This window comes from Rissa tridactyla, chromosome 1 (assembly GCF_028500815.1).
Source record: "Rissa tridactyla isolate bRisTri1 chromosome 1, bRisTri1.patW.cur.20221130, whole genome shotgun sequence".
Lineage (NCBI taxonomy): Eukaryota > Metazoa > Chordata > Aves > Charadriiformes > Laridae > Rissa > Rissa tridactyla.
The window spans coordinates 68,175,755-68,189,720 of NC_071466.1; the positions used below are offsets into that span (position 1 = coordinate 68,175,755).

General features: G+C 36.0%; 1 protein-coding gene across 6 annotated transcripts in view; it reads left to right on the top strand.

Annotated features, from left to right (window-relative positions):
• The window catches only part of ATP11A (ATPase phospholipid transporting 11A), a 126,848-nt gene that overhangs the window by 77,501 nt on the left and 35,381 nt on the right, over positions 1 to 13,966 (top strand). For all 6 annotated transcript variants that reach the window (XR_008465939.1, XR_008465925.1, XM_054198526.1 and 3 more), the window contains exons 8-15: positions 981 to 1,031; positions 3,266 to 3,330; positions 4,908 to 4,989; positions 6,265 to 6,415; positions 7,585 to 7,782; positions 10,657 to 10,830; positions 12,230 to 12,393; positions 12,690 to 12,761. Coding sequence is in view for 4 of the 6 variants with exons in the window: in XM_054198526.1 (XP_054054501.1) it covers positions 981 to 1,031; positions 3,266 to 3,330; positions 4,908 to 4,989; positions 6,265 to 6,415; positions 7,585 to 7,782; positions 10,657 to 10,830; positions 12,230 to 12,393; positions 12,690 to 12,761 (957 nt within the window). In the remaining 2 variants the exon portion in view is untranslated. The remainder of the gene's footprint in view (positions 1 to 980; positions 1,032 to 3,265; positions 3,331 to 4,907; positions 4,990 to 6,264; positions 6,416 to 7,584; positions 7,783 to 10,656; positions 10,831 to 12,229; positions 12,394 to 12,689; positions 12,762 to 13,966) is intronic.

A 13,966-nucleotide genomic window follows, 5' to 3' on the forward strand; every position in this document is an offset into this window, starting at 1 on the left:
TTTTAGTTATTGCTGAGCAGTGCTTGCACAGTGTCAAGGCTTTCTCTGTTTCTCACTTTGCCCCCACAGCAAGTAGGCTGGGGGCGGGCAAGAGGCTGGGAGTTGACGCAGGCAGGGACAGCTGACCAGAGAGCTATTCTGTGCCATATAATGTCATGCTCAGCAATAAAACTGGGTGTGTAGTCTTTCCAAAGTAGCTGTTACTTGGAGGGCAGCTGCAGTTGCCCAGACTTGGCTTATGAGAGGTGGTGAGTGGTTGCCTTTGCATCGCTTGGTTTTTTCCTTTATTTATTAAATTGTCATTATCTGGCTTTTGCTCTTCTGATTGTCTCCCCTGTCCTGCTGAGGGGGGCTTGTGGGTGCTTAGTTGCTATCCAGGATGAATCCACCAAATATAGATAAAATGTACTTGGAGATTTTCAGAGGGAAAATTGCTTACTGGCTTTATACTTTTGTTTTGTTTTTAACTCAGTTGTAGGTTTTAAGTTTTGTAAAGGATAGTAATCACACTGTTACTTATCTCAGGTAGCACAGAGAATAAGATTTCTTGTGTAATTAGAAGATTTATTAATAGTTTTATAACCTTTTATATCTTTTTGTTTGCAGACTTTACACTGACTTACTCTTCTGTGTATTTTTTTTATCTACATGTTCTAAATGTATCCATAGGTGTCTCTCTATTCTTGTTTACTTCCTGAATAATCAGAGCATGTTTAATTGGAAGCTGTTTGCTCGTTGTAATAAATACTTTCTACAAAATGCTTCTAAAATAAACTATTCTCACATATACCTTTTAAAGATTTTTAAAAGTGAGAGTAATTTGCTTTTTTAAGTATGTGTGTGGTATATATACATCTGTATATAGAGAGAGTGACATGTCCTTGTAGTGTACATTTGAAAAACTGAAATACTGTGACACACGTACATAAAAATACACAAATTAGCAGTGCTGTTAAACTACTTGTGTATTTTCCTTGCAGATTTGTTGGTCGAATAAATGTTTACCACGATAGGAATGAGCCTACTGCAAGGTAGGAAAAATCTAGAGTTTTCTACTCATTTATTGATTTTTAGAGTTAAGTAAGTATCAACAGTGAGAATTACCTTTGTTTCACCAACATTGTGCTGCATTATCTTATTGATAGACTATTTTTCTCTTAAACGTTTACAGACTGTAATTTCATTATCATAAATATTTCATCTTTTGATGGGTTACATTTCGCTTATTTTATGTCTTCATTCAACTTCAGTTTTTATTTGATATGTATTTAGTTTCTAAATTATGTTGATAGGATTTTGACAGTACTTTGATAATACTGCTCCATTATCATGGGGTCTTGGTATTGCCCCAAACGGTATGAATAGTATCACTTGTGTATTGCTTATTTTTCTTCTTCATCTTAGAGGAGAATGAGCATGTCAAACATCATGTTTAGTTTTACTAGAGATGTTTTTACATTTGTCTAAAATGTCCACAATGCTGTGTGTATTCAGAAAGGCAAGGTCCAAGGAAATGCATTTTGTCTGTGGTGTAGGAAATGGTGGTCTATTACCTTGGGTCTGGCACCTAGAAGGATCTGCTGGCTCTGCAAATCCATCCTGAAGTGAATGTGGTGCATTCTGCTCAAGGAGCAGTCTGTAGCCCAGGACGTTCCTTGTCCAGCAAATAGAGAATCAAAATGAAGCAGTACAAAAGAGGCACAAGTCTTTCTGTCTTTTCTGCCTCGGATCTTCTGTCTACCCAGCAAGGACTTGCTGTACCTGATTTTGTTCAGGACCTTGCCACAAAGAGGCAAAGCAATAGGAGAGAAAGGCTTCTTGCTCAGGTGATGTCCTAGAACCCAGCATTTGGGAACTTACTCCATTCTGGCTATAAGTGCCTTCCTAACCTCAATGTGTCTGTAGAGATGTGATTTTCTATCTCAATAAGCAAAGAGGAGGGGAAATCTGGCTGCTGGCTGTGTCAGCATCATAGCTCCCAGGAAATACCTGTATTAACTGCACTGCAACGCAGTGCAAAAATCTCTGTCACCATCCACAGTGAACATCTCTCAGCTGTTCTGGGCTGTATTCTTCCTGGGGTTCCTCAGATAAGAGGGTCAGGCAGAGCATTGGCCACGTGAGCTGTACTTTCAGGGAGTATGCATCATTTCCTGAGGATCCTACTCTCCTTTCTCGTTGAGTGATGTATCATTTAATAGTAGATTGCTACAGTCTGCTGCGAGAACAGTCTTTTTTGCTTCTTTCACTTTAAGCATTCTTTTGACTAATAATATTGGTTGGAAATGGACTTAGGTGGGAGACGAAAGGAAAATAAGCAGAAAATACCTTTTTAATCTCAACAGCATGATATTGATTTGTGTATAACACTGTATTCCTTGGACAACACTATTAGAACAATTGGTATTTTTTGCTATTTTGGTGTATAGTAACCCAAATCATTCATATAACATCACTCCAGTGGTTTAAATGGAACTAGTTTCAGGTTTTACATCAGAGTTATGGCCCTGGGGTTTTTGTTTGTTTGGGGTTTCTTGATTTTTGGGCGGGTTTCATGCCACGACAACATGTTGAATAACATTCAGAAATACTGAATTTACTGCTTGGGTTTTTTTCCATAGCTGTATAAATAAGAGTCTGACAATTTTGTGTTCTGACTGTCTATAAAGTGCGTTCCGACTGTCTATAAGGTAGTCTTTGATTTTTCGCTCGTATAGTCGTTTGTATTACATATCATGCTCCAAAATACTATTTTTAAACTGCATGGGGATACTTATGTTAATTCCCCCTACTTCTCAATAATTTTTTTACCTATATTCATCTTTGTGCTTTGAAAAGTATATGGTAAGTATCAAACAAATCTGTATACCATTTATATGTAAAATAAAATGGAAGGATGTATTGTCCTTAGTAAGTAATCTTAACATGCAGGACACTATAGTTTATATAAGCCTAAAAAAGACTGGCATCAGTATTTTTAAAAATAAGCACCTTACAATCCAGATGATGAATCTTTATTTAGTTACCTACGTATTTGGGGTTTAGATGGGTTTAAGACTTGGATTGTGAAATTAAGAGCTTAATTTTAGGTATCTATTTTTTATTTTTTTATTTTTACTTTATTTATTTTCACTTTAAATTCTGCCTAGTAATTTTGTTACACAAAAATAATTGAGTAAAACTAGTTGCTTGTGGTTTATGTGGCTTCCACTAAGGCCTGCTGTTTCTCTTTAAATGTTTATATTGTAATACTTATCTTTTCCAGGCCATTAGGATCTGAAAATCTGCTTCTTAGAGGAGCCACTTTAAAGAACACAGAAAAAATCTTTGGTAAATATTTCTATTGATTATTTAAACAGATGCTGAAGTAATAAGCAAACATCAAACAAGGTTACAACCCTGCAGTTGCTACTGAACATAGGATTTCTATTAAATCACTTGATTTACAACTTTTTTTTTAAGGTTTACTGTGGCTATAATTGCAGTAAATTAACTGTTGTTGTGGTGTACAATGACTAGAGAGATTTTTGGGAGGGGGATTTTTCTAGTTTAGTCTTCAAGGATTAGTGAAGGTGACTCAAATTCTTCATATGGCTTTTGAACAAGCATTGTGAATTAATGTTGTTGTCTTAAAGCAGTTAATGAGCTGTTAAAAAACATGAAATATGTTTTGCTTATTTGTTGGAACAGATAGATAACCCAACCAGATAGAAATACAGCTTATAAAAAAAAAATCCACTTAAACAGTTCCTGGTTAAAATTGGACTTTCTGCTGGCCAGTGTATTTTGTGTATATGACCTGTCTTTGTTCCTGGAATATTTTGAATATTTTAGCAGAAATAGGAAGCAGAAACAGAGATATATTTTTTGGAAATTCTTTGAGAAAATGTAGTGGGAGTGTAGTTCTGTTACGAGTCACTTTTTGCTGGTGACAAAAGGGATACTGGTGACGAAAGGGATACAGGTCATCCTCTATCATATACAACGTCCCTGTTCCCAAGAAAGATCATAGATAGCCAGGAACTACTTAGCCTAAAATACCAAAATCTTGCAACTTTTTCTACAAAAAGAGTGTAAAAAGTATGTATTAATTAAAACTTGCTCTCTTTGCTTTTAATTGTAATCTAAAATAGATGAACTAATATAATTAATTTATAGTAACTATTTCTGTAAACTTTGGAGGATGGTTTTAATATATCTGTTAACTTGTATATTGGGCAGAGATGTTCCTAATAGGAATGGTTGTTTCTGCTCTGCCGAATACATGGAGTGGTTGCCATTACCCCGGTACAATTCATAACCTAAATTATTTTATTTTAGCAATGTACAGGTGTGCTGGTTTAATAAGTATTTTAAACCCATCTTCTTGTTTACAGCTTCTTTCAATTGGTGTATTTAATCTTCTGAAGTTTAGTCTCTCAATCTGTGTTATTAATAGGAAATTGATAACATCAAAAGATCACTGTTTTCATGAATTATTAAATTTTCCTGAAGCAAACAAAATTGATGGCTGCCTTTTATTCTTTTTGGAAGTATCCTGTAGTAGCCCTATCTGGATTTTCTTTTACAATGTATGACTTAGATTCTACAATTAAAGCCAAAAAAAAAACTTTAAACCACAAGGGAATGTATTCAAAACCCAGCTTTGGTTTGGCTTTAGTACATGGCAAATGTTAGAAATTGGAAACTGTGACTCTGAAACGGGATGTAAATGCTGCTTAAAATTTCCCTCTAAGAACCAAGGTATTAAAGCCGTTTCTAGTTTTTGAGTATCATGCAAATTTGTGTTCTTTTTCCTCAAACTACAGAGACTTAAGAAATAACAGAGTATAATAATCTAGTGAATTGTACTTTTATTAAGTTACTGTACTGTGAAATCTTTAGTAAAACAAGTTGTCTAATTTTAGGTGTTGCTATCTACACTGGCATGGAAACTAAGATGGCATTAAATTACCAGGCAAAATCACAGAAGCGATCTGCTGTGGAAAAGTAAAATTTCTCTTTTTTTTTTTTTTTTTGGGGGGGGGTGTGGAAAACCACATGATTGAATGGTGGAAAAAAAGGGGATGTTTTTTTCTTGCAAAAAGTGTATGTTCCATTGATTTAAATCAAAAAAAGAGATAGAGGGACTTAAAATTTGCTTTTTTGGTGTGTTATTTTTTACTTATAAAAATGAGTCATATAAATGATATTCTCAATATTGAATTATTATTAAATGTTAAGTGTTAAAAACAAAAAAAGCCAGCTTAATGTAATGCTTACCTATGCAAGATATGTTGTGTTTTGCTGCTGTTCTGGAAGATACTTCTTTCACTGGTTGGAGTACACCTACTGACGCTTTTTTCAAGACTGTGTGCTTCAATATCCTAACATTCCTTTTTGCTGCAATTAAGTCTTGAATTCAGTAAAAATAATTCTATTCATGCACTTGACCTCAGATCAACTGCAGTAACACAGAGCCTGTCTGTGGCATGTTTTCTGTGGTTTAGTTAAAATTAAAAGTTTCATAGAGGCATAGATGATGGGAAAGGAAGACACTGCTGTCCTCAAGGGATCAGCTGACATTGGTTGCTTACTTTTCTAAAATAGAGATTATTTTCTAGTCCTACTCTGCTATCTGAAATCATCAGGTCCGAGTAAAGTGTCCATCCTTGAAAAAAAAAAAAGGTGTCATTGATTAAGGCAAGACATACTGACCAGCTGACAGCCCTTCTCTTATACAGTGACTGAGCAATGATGATGTGTCTCTTTCTATTGTTACCGATGTATAACCCATGGCTTTTAATTCATGCCTATCGTTAATGTAAATATAATTTTAAATGTGAAATTTTCTTGCTTTGCTTTTTTTTAGATCTGTCTAGAAACAGTTGAACCATTACAGCTACATAGCACAGATTTATATTTCTATAAAACTACTTATTTCAGTGTTTTTATATTGGTTCAGGAAAATGGCATAAAAAGGTCTGCAGATACAAGCCTGGTTATTCTGTTATGATTCCATCTATGCTGTTGTTTTCACTAATGTACTAGGTTTGGTACTGTATCACACACATTTTGGAAACAATTATAGCAGTTAACATTTTAAATAGAAAATGGTCCTCAATAATATTTTTCTTCTTTGGGAAAACACTGTGGAATAGTCATTTAACATGATAGCATTGTTAGACTTGCAGAAAACGTTAGACTGAAGCACAAGTATAACATTTTTTAATAAACTATGTAGTTAATATGCTAATGGAATTTTATGTTGCCTTTTTTTTTTAGATCAATGAATGTATTCCTTATTGTATACCTCTGCATTCTCATCAGTAAAGCACTAATAAATACTGTCCTGAAGTATGTCTGGCAGAGTGAACCATTTCGTGATGAGCCATGGTATAATCAGAAAACAGAGCCAGAAAGGAAAAGAAATTTGGTATGGAAATAAATTAAAATACCAAAAAAGTTTCACTAAACAATTTATAAGAATCCTACTAGAAAAGTATATACAGCCTGCTTAGTTACCAATGAAAAATTATTGCTTTTATTGCTAACAATGGTGATAGTATATTTGTAGAAAGATTGTATATTAAATTTTTGCACTTAAGTTGTATGTGTGAAATGATGAGAAAATATCTGTCTTAGTCTAGAAAGCCTCATGAAAGTGTTTTGGAGTTTCTTGTCATTGATGTGAATTATGAAAGAACTGACCTCTTGCAGAGAAATATAGGACTGAAACGAGTCCCATAACTATTGGCAGTTATATAATGGATGTTTTCAAAAGAATCTGATGTAGGGATCTCTAAAAATACCCCTCAAAAGTTTAGTTTCGTATAGCCCTGTAACTCTGCCATGAGCACTAGGGACCAGCAGCAGAGTTGCCAGTGTCCAGTGGCGTTACAGGAGCAAGGACATAGTCCAGAACGGATTCCCAGGTCATCCAAAGCAATGAACTGAACCCAGCACTACAAAAAACATAATGTTATTTCACTAAAACCTTCTTATCCACCTAGGGGAAAATTTCCTTCTTTATCTTAAGTGATGAGCACACACTAGCCAGGCATATTCTATATTTCTCTCACCACTAGTAACGCTATCGCGACCTGCTTGGCAGGTTGACTATACCTCCGGCTAGTCTCCACCAGTGAAAAAATCGAGCCAGGTTATTCTACTTGTCTTGAGAAAAGGAAGGGAAACCCTTTATTAATGAAATGCTGCCTGTAGTTCTATGGTATTCTGGTAATTTGCGAGCATACATTTTATTCTTTTCCTTGTTCTCTTACAAATGTTCACCATTCGTATATAATCACTTCCGTTATTTGCTCTAGAACTTTACAACAAGGATGTGTACCTGTACTCTACACCAGTATGTCTGTAAAGAAAAATAGAAAGTTTAAAAGGTTTTTTTCTTCATGCTGAATTAGTTGTGATGTTATAAATCATGAACGTATCCATCCATCCTGTGCCAAACTGTGAGCTGTGTAAGGTGTTGCTTGCTTTTTGAAAGTTACTAGAAAAAAAAACAAACCTGCAAATGTATGTAGTTAACCTTTGGGTTTTGATGGTACATGAAAAATCAGTATTTTCATCTTGTTTCTTTGGCAGTTTCTTCAAGCTTTTACGGACTTCCTTGCGTTCATGGTTCTTTTCAACTACATTATTCCTGTATCCATGTATGTCACTGTGGAAATGCAGAAATTTCTTGGTTCTTATTTCCTTACATGGGATGAGGAAATGTTTGATGAGGACACAGGTGAAGGACCACTGGTGAATACTTCTGACCTCAATGAAGAGTTGGGACAGGTAAATTTCATCAAATGATAAATTTTTCAGCTGTTTCTACCATAATTTTTTATTTTAAATTTTCACTTCAAATTTTTTTTTGTCAGCTTAATGTGCATTTTCTTTAGTGCTGATGAATTTTTAAAATAAAATTTGAGATCTTCTGATTTTCAGAATCAAAAATTCTAGTTTCTCAGCCAGTCAGTGGAATTCAATTAGCTTTGCTTACTAGTAAAAGATAAACATTTAGGAAGATAACGATTTCTCTCCATTGACTGTAGAGGGAAATTATATAAGCATCTAACTTCCTTAAATTAAAAGTCAGGAAAAAAACCCTTTTTTGTCTGGCTAGACTGACACCAAATTTCCATACCCAGTAAAATGATTGACTGTCCCTCTCCTTTTCCAAAAGAAATTCTATCTTTAGTGTTCAGTCTTAAGAAAGTCATCACCTTGACAATGATACAGACGTACATTTTTGAGAAAATCTTTAGGATCTCTAGAAAGTAAAAATGTTTTCATAGGTTTTCAAATAAAATAAATAAGATGGTGTATTTCTTCATTTTTGTACAGCCAGACTAGTAATTAAGCTTTTAGGGGCACATATCTATTTGGATAAAACAAGGTACCAAGTATTTTATTATTGTGGAAGTCAACACTTGTCTCCCATAAAGTCCTCATAGACAAGCTGATGAATTATGGACTGGATGAGCAGACAGTGAAGTGGATTGAAAACTGGCTGAATGGCCACACCCAGAGGGTGGTGGTCAGCTGTGCAAAGTCTAGTGGGAGGCCAGTAACTAGTGGTGTACACCAGAGTTCAGTACTGGGTTCGGTCCTCATCATTAATGATCTGAATGATGGGGCATAGGGTACCCTCGTGGCCATCCAGATGGAAAGCAGCTTGGCATAAAAGGACCCAGGGACCTGCTGCACACCAAGTTGAGCATGAGCCAGCAATGTGCCCCTAGGGCAAAGAAGATGAATGGTATGCTGGACTGCATTAGACAAAGTAGTGCCAGCAGGTGGAGGGCGGTGATCCTTCTCCTCTACTGTGGACTGGTGAGACCACATCTGGAGTGTACTGTGTCCAGTTCTAGGCTCCCCAGTACATGAGAGCCATGGACATGCTGGAGTGAGTCCAACTGAATGGCCACAAAGATGATGAAAGGACTCGAGCATCTCTCATGTGATGACAGGATGGGGACTGGAGAAAAGAAGGCTCAGGGAGGATATCATCAATGTACATAAATACCTGAAGAGAGCACCTGGAGAGTGCAAAGAGGACAGAGACAGGCTCTTTTTAGTGGTGCCCAGTGACAGGACAAGAGGCAATGGGCACAACCTGAAACAGGAGAATCTATCTGAACATCAGGAACCACTATTTTACTGTGGCGGTGACTGAGTTGCCTAGGGGGGCTGTGGAGTCTCCCTCCTTGGAGATATTCAAGAGCTGTTGGAACATGGTTCTGGGCAGCTGGCTCTAGGTGTCCCTGCCTGAGCTTTGGGGTTGGATGACGTGACCTCTGGAGGTCCCTTACGACCTCAACCATTCTGCGGTGCTGTTATAAAAAATAACTTACTACTACTTGATTTAAGCATCTTCCCAAGAATGGGACCCTCATCGTACTTGGCATTATCAGTACCAATCCAATTAACTAAGTTTTGCGTTTGCATTTTGAAAGATATTATGTATTGTATTTCTAAGGCTTTTGATGGTGCATCATTATTTGTGCTTGTAGCAAATAGTGTCATATAGACGCTTTATTTCTTTTTTTGTGTGTGAAATGGGTGTTGATCCCAAAACAACACAATGAATATAAAAGACTTTTGCTTGATAACATTTTATATCTGTTATAAATGTATTATGGAACAGAATATAGGAGTTGAGATGAAAGAAAATCCATATAAATTCTGTCTACTTTGAAAAGACTTAAATACGGGTATTATGTCCATAGATAACAAACCACTGGAAAATTTGGAAAATTTCCTTTTCAGATTAATGAATATTAGAAAAGTCAGTCTAGGAGGAAAGTTCAAATATTTAATAACCTTTTTTCCAACTGAGACCAAAAATTATTTTTTTCATTTTGTTTGATTCACTTGGTAAACGTTGAGGTTTGTTAAATAACCTGATAAATAGTAAATAATTAGCTTACTTCCAGTGTTTAATTTCTAACCTTACATAATGTTCCTAGTTTATCAAATATATACATGCAGTCTGTACACAATAGCTATATCAAATATCCAAATTGAGCTTATGCTGATCTAGCTGTTCTGGTTTATAGTTCAGGTTTTGGGTTTATTTTTTATGTTGTTATCCTTAAATGCTGGGGCTCATTGTAAAAGATAAAATTAATGAAAACTTTAATACTGAGACAAAAGGAATGTTTCCAGGGCAATCACAGTGTGTATGTGTATAACTGTGACCATTAGTCCAGAATCCTCATTTACGCTAACATAATTGTAGTGGGGAATTCTGATATTATCCCAAGGACTGTTCTGACAGTAATGGATCTGAATCCAGACACATACATTAAATAATGATCCCTGGCAAATGGAATTTGCTTGCATTTTGTTTCTTGCTGCAAGACATATATTCATGGAAAGATATTAAAAACCAGAAAGGAGCTTGAGACGAGCGAAAATAGGTTATTTTATATATGTTACGAGGCAAAAGATAGCTTTGCTGATACTCTTGTATGCTAAAATCTTTCCGTGACCACATTTCCATGGAAGATGATTCCCAAAAGAAATTGTTGTTCCTTTTCTGAAAGAGACTGCATAAGGATCTTTAAAAGAAGGTGTAACCCAGTAATAATCTCAGTTATATTAAGAGACCTTGGAAAATCTCCGTTCATATTCCTGCTGTTTTTAATTTGTGCTCGTTTGCAGATTGAGTATGTCTTCACAGATAAAACAGGAACGTTAACTGAGAACAACATGGAATTCGTAGAATGTTGCATTGAAGGGCATGTTTATGTACCACATGTTATCTGTAATGGCCAAATTCTCCACAATTGTACAGGAATTGATATGATCGATTCTTCTCCAGGAGGAAGTGGAAAGGTATGATGACTTTCTAGGTTCTTGTTTTTTACAATGAAGCATGAAAATGTAACTATGCTAATGAAGGGAATATTAGAAATATAACATCCTTCAATTTAATCAAAGTAGATACCTGCAAGAAAAGCATCACGACATAAATGTTTTCCTTTTCTAGTTCAGAGTAAGATTTTGATGCTGAATAGGAAATTTCCCAGCTTAGTGCAGCTGTAAAACAGAATTAAATAAAAAAAAACCAAAATAGAACTTTCTCTGTTAATAGCTAAAGAAATATAATAGCTGGTTTCCATTTAACATTAGCTAGAGTTGAGAAAGCAAGGCAGGAAACTCCTTGAGGAGGAAAATGAGTGCTCAACGCAAACAAACACTTATTTAGTCATCAGTAAGTGAAGATGGTGCCAGAGAATGGTTTTTGATCAAATTAATTTACTTTTAAATGTGACTGAATATAGCCACATCTGAAATGTGCTACAGACAGCATGTATGTGCTGTGACACTTTTACTATGTAAAGCAAAATAAGTTAGTTGAAGGTTAAAGAGACCTCAAATGTCAACCAGTGAGCAGTGTGTAAATGTGCAGGATAATCTTAGCCAAGGGCCAATATTTTTTTAAATATGTTGCAAATCATACTTTGGCCATACCCTTCAATATAGCAAAACAAGGCGCCTCTTAAAATATGCTGGTGTAATTCAACAGCCTTATGGCTCTCACCTGTGGCCCTCAGAAGATGGTCCCAAGGTATACTGCATTTTTATCTTGGAATTACAGTGACACAGTTTGTATTGAAGAGCAAAGAATAAGATTCAAATGCAAAGATACAGTTAGAACACAGCCAATTATCCATGAAATAGAGATCTCTTTCTGGTGCGATTCCTAAGCCAGAAAAAAGAAACGGATAAACCGTTATTACCAAATAATCTGAAACTTCATAGAAGTTGTTGGCTCCAGCTGCCAAAGCGCCCACAATTTTTTTATTTTATGTAGCTCTGAGAGGTGTTTAAACTGTGTAAGAAATTGAAATCTGCAAACACATGTGCTCCAGGTGCTGCGTCCCTCTGTCTGGGTTCAGGGCTCCTAAAATTGTTCTTTGACTTGTATTTAATATATGTTGTTAAAGTTTAAACAAAAGTAAAGCAAAAATCCTTTAGCTACATCTGGGAACTCAGAGGAGGCAGAAGAAGCACGATCTTTTTTGAGCATCAGTGGCTTGACTTGCACGGCCTAGCAGCTGTGTGGTTACCACTGGGAAAGACTTGGCTCCCCCGAAAGGCAGGTGACACTGCCTTTACCTGATAATACAGTCACAATCAATGACACTGCTAACCTTCAAAAAAAATTTTTTTTCAAAGGAATACTCGAAAGTGATAACACATAATGACGACCGTTTCTTTTATTTTTTAGGAAAGGGAAGAACTATTTTTCCGAGCTCTTTGTCTTTGCCACACAGTTCAGGTAAAAGATGATGACAGCGTAGATGGATTGAAGAAAAATCAGCTCTCAAGAAGATCTTGTATATATATATCATCATCACCTGATGAAGTTGCTTTAGTTGAGGGAATACAGAGGTATGTGTGTAATTAGGTATTACACTTTTTTAAATTTGGAGATCCCAATCACTGAAGTTCAAAATTGTTTTCAGCACAGAAATCCTAATAACAAACACCAAAACATATAGAGGTGATAATTTTTCTTAACATATATTCGTGATTATTCATATTCATAAATCAAATAAAAAACAGTTTGGGGCTTTGTTTTTTTTCTTTCAGAAGATAAACTCAGTCTTAACTCCTTAGGACATGCTTAAACTGGATAATTATTTATTTGTTGTATTCATTCTCTTGATGTGTGTCTCGTTTTGCAGACTTGGTTACACCTATCTAAGGCTGAAGGACAATTTTATGGAGATCTTAAATCGGGAAAATAACCTAGAGAAGTGAGTGGTTAAAAATATAACAAAATGGACTGACAAGAAATTTTTATTGTTGTGTTTAATAAATCATTATTTCCCTATACATTAATTTTTAATTCAGATAATTCAGAAATTGTACATTTTAGTAGAAAAATAAAGGAGCTACTAATATTGATAATTTTATATAGACCCTGTAGTTTTATATTTTCACTTAGTCTGCTAGTTGGACAGTATATGCAATATGAAATATTAGTACAACAACAAAAGTGTGATGTAGTGGTTCATGACTTAATCTAATAGTTCCTAAGTTTCAGGAACTATGGGTATTTTTCCTTTGTTATATGGTAAATATTTTTTTCTTAATAGAAAACGGTATGTACCCCATTTGTTGTTGGGATGTACATACTTTTGAAAACGTTACTGTACGCTTGTGTCGATCCTTCCTGATTAAGTCTATTGTGTATCTGGATGTGTACTGTGCGAACTACACAGGGACTCTTGGACATGAATATAGGAACCCTGCTGTTATTTTTACCCCTTTAAGGGGAATATGGAGGGATTTTCTCAAAGGTTACTTCAGACTTTTGAGTCTCAACTCATAAGAACTGGAGTCAGTATAATTTGGTGATTTATAAAAGCACTATAATTATTAGGAATTTTATCCAAAATGCATAATGGTTTGTAGACATAGGCCTGATCCAGCTTCTTCACAGAGTCACATAATGGTAGGCTTGGAAGGGACCTCTGGAGATCATCTAGTCCAACCCCCCTGCCAGAGCAGGGTCACCTACAGCAGGTTGCACAGGAACGCGTCCAGGCGGGTTTTGAATGTCTCCAGAGAAGGAGACTCCACCACCTCCCTGGGCAGCCTGTGCCAGTGCTCTGTCACCCTCAAAGGAAAGAAGTTCTTCCTCATGTTGAGATGGAACTTCCTATGCTCAAGTTTGTGCCCGTTACCCTCTGTCCTGTCACTGGGCACCACTGAGAAGAGCCTGGCCCCATCCTCCTGACACCCACCCTTTCAGTATTTATAAGCGTTGATAAGATCCCCCCTCAGTTGTCTTTTTTCCAGACTGAAGAAACCCAAATCCTTCAACCTTTCTTCATAAGAGAGGTGTTCCTATCCCCTAATCATCTTCGTAGCCCTTTGCTGCACCCTCTCCAGCAGTTCCCTGTCCTTCTTGAACTGGGGAGCCTAGAACTGGATACAGTACTCCCAGTGTGGCCTC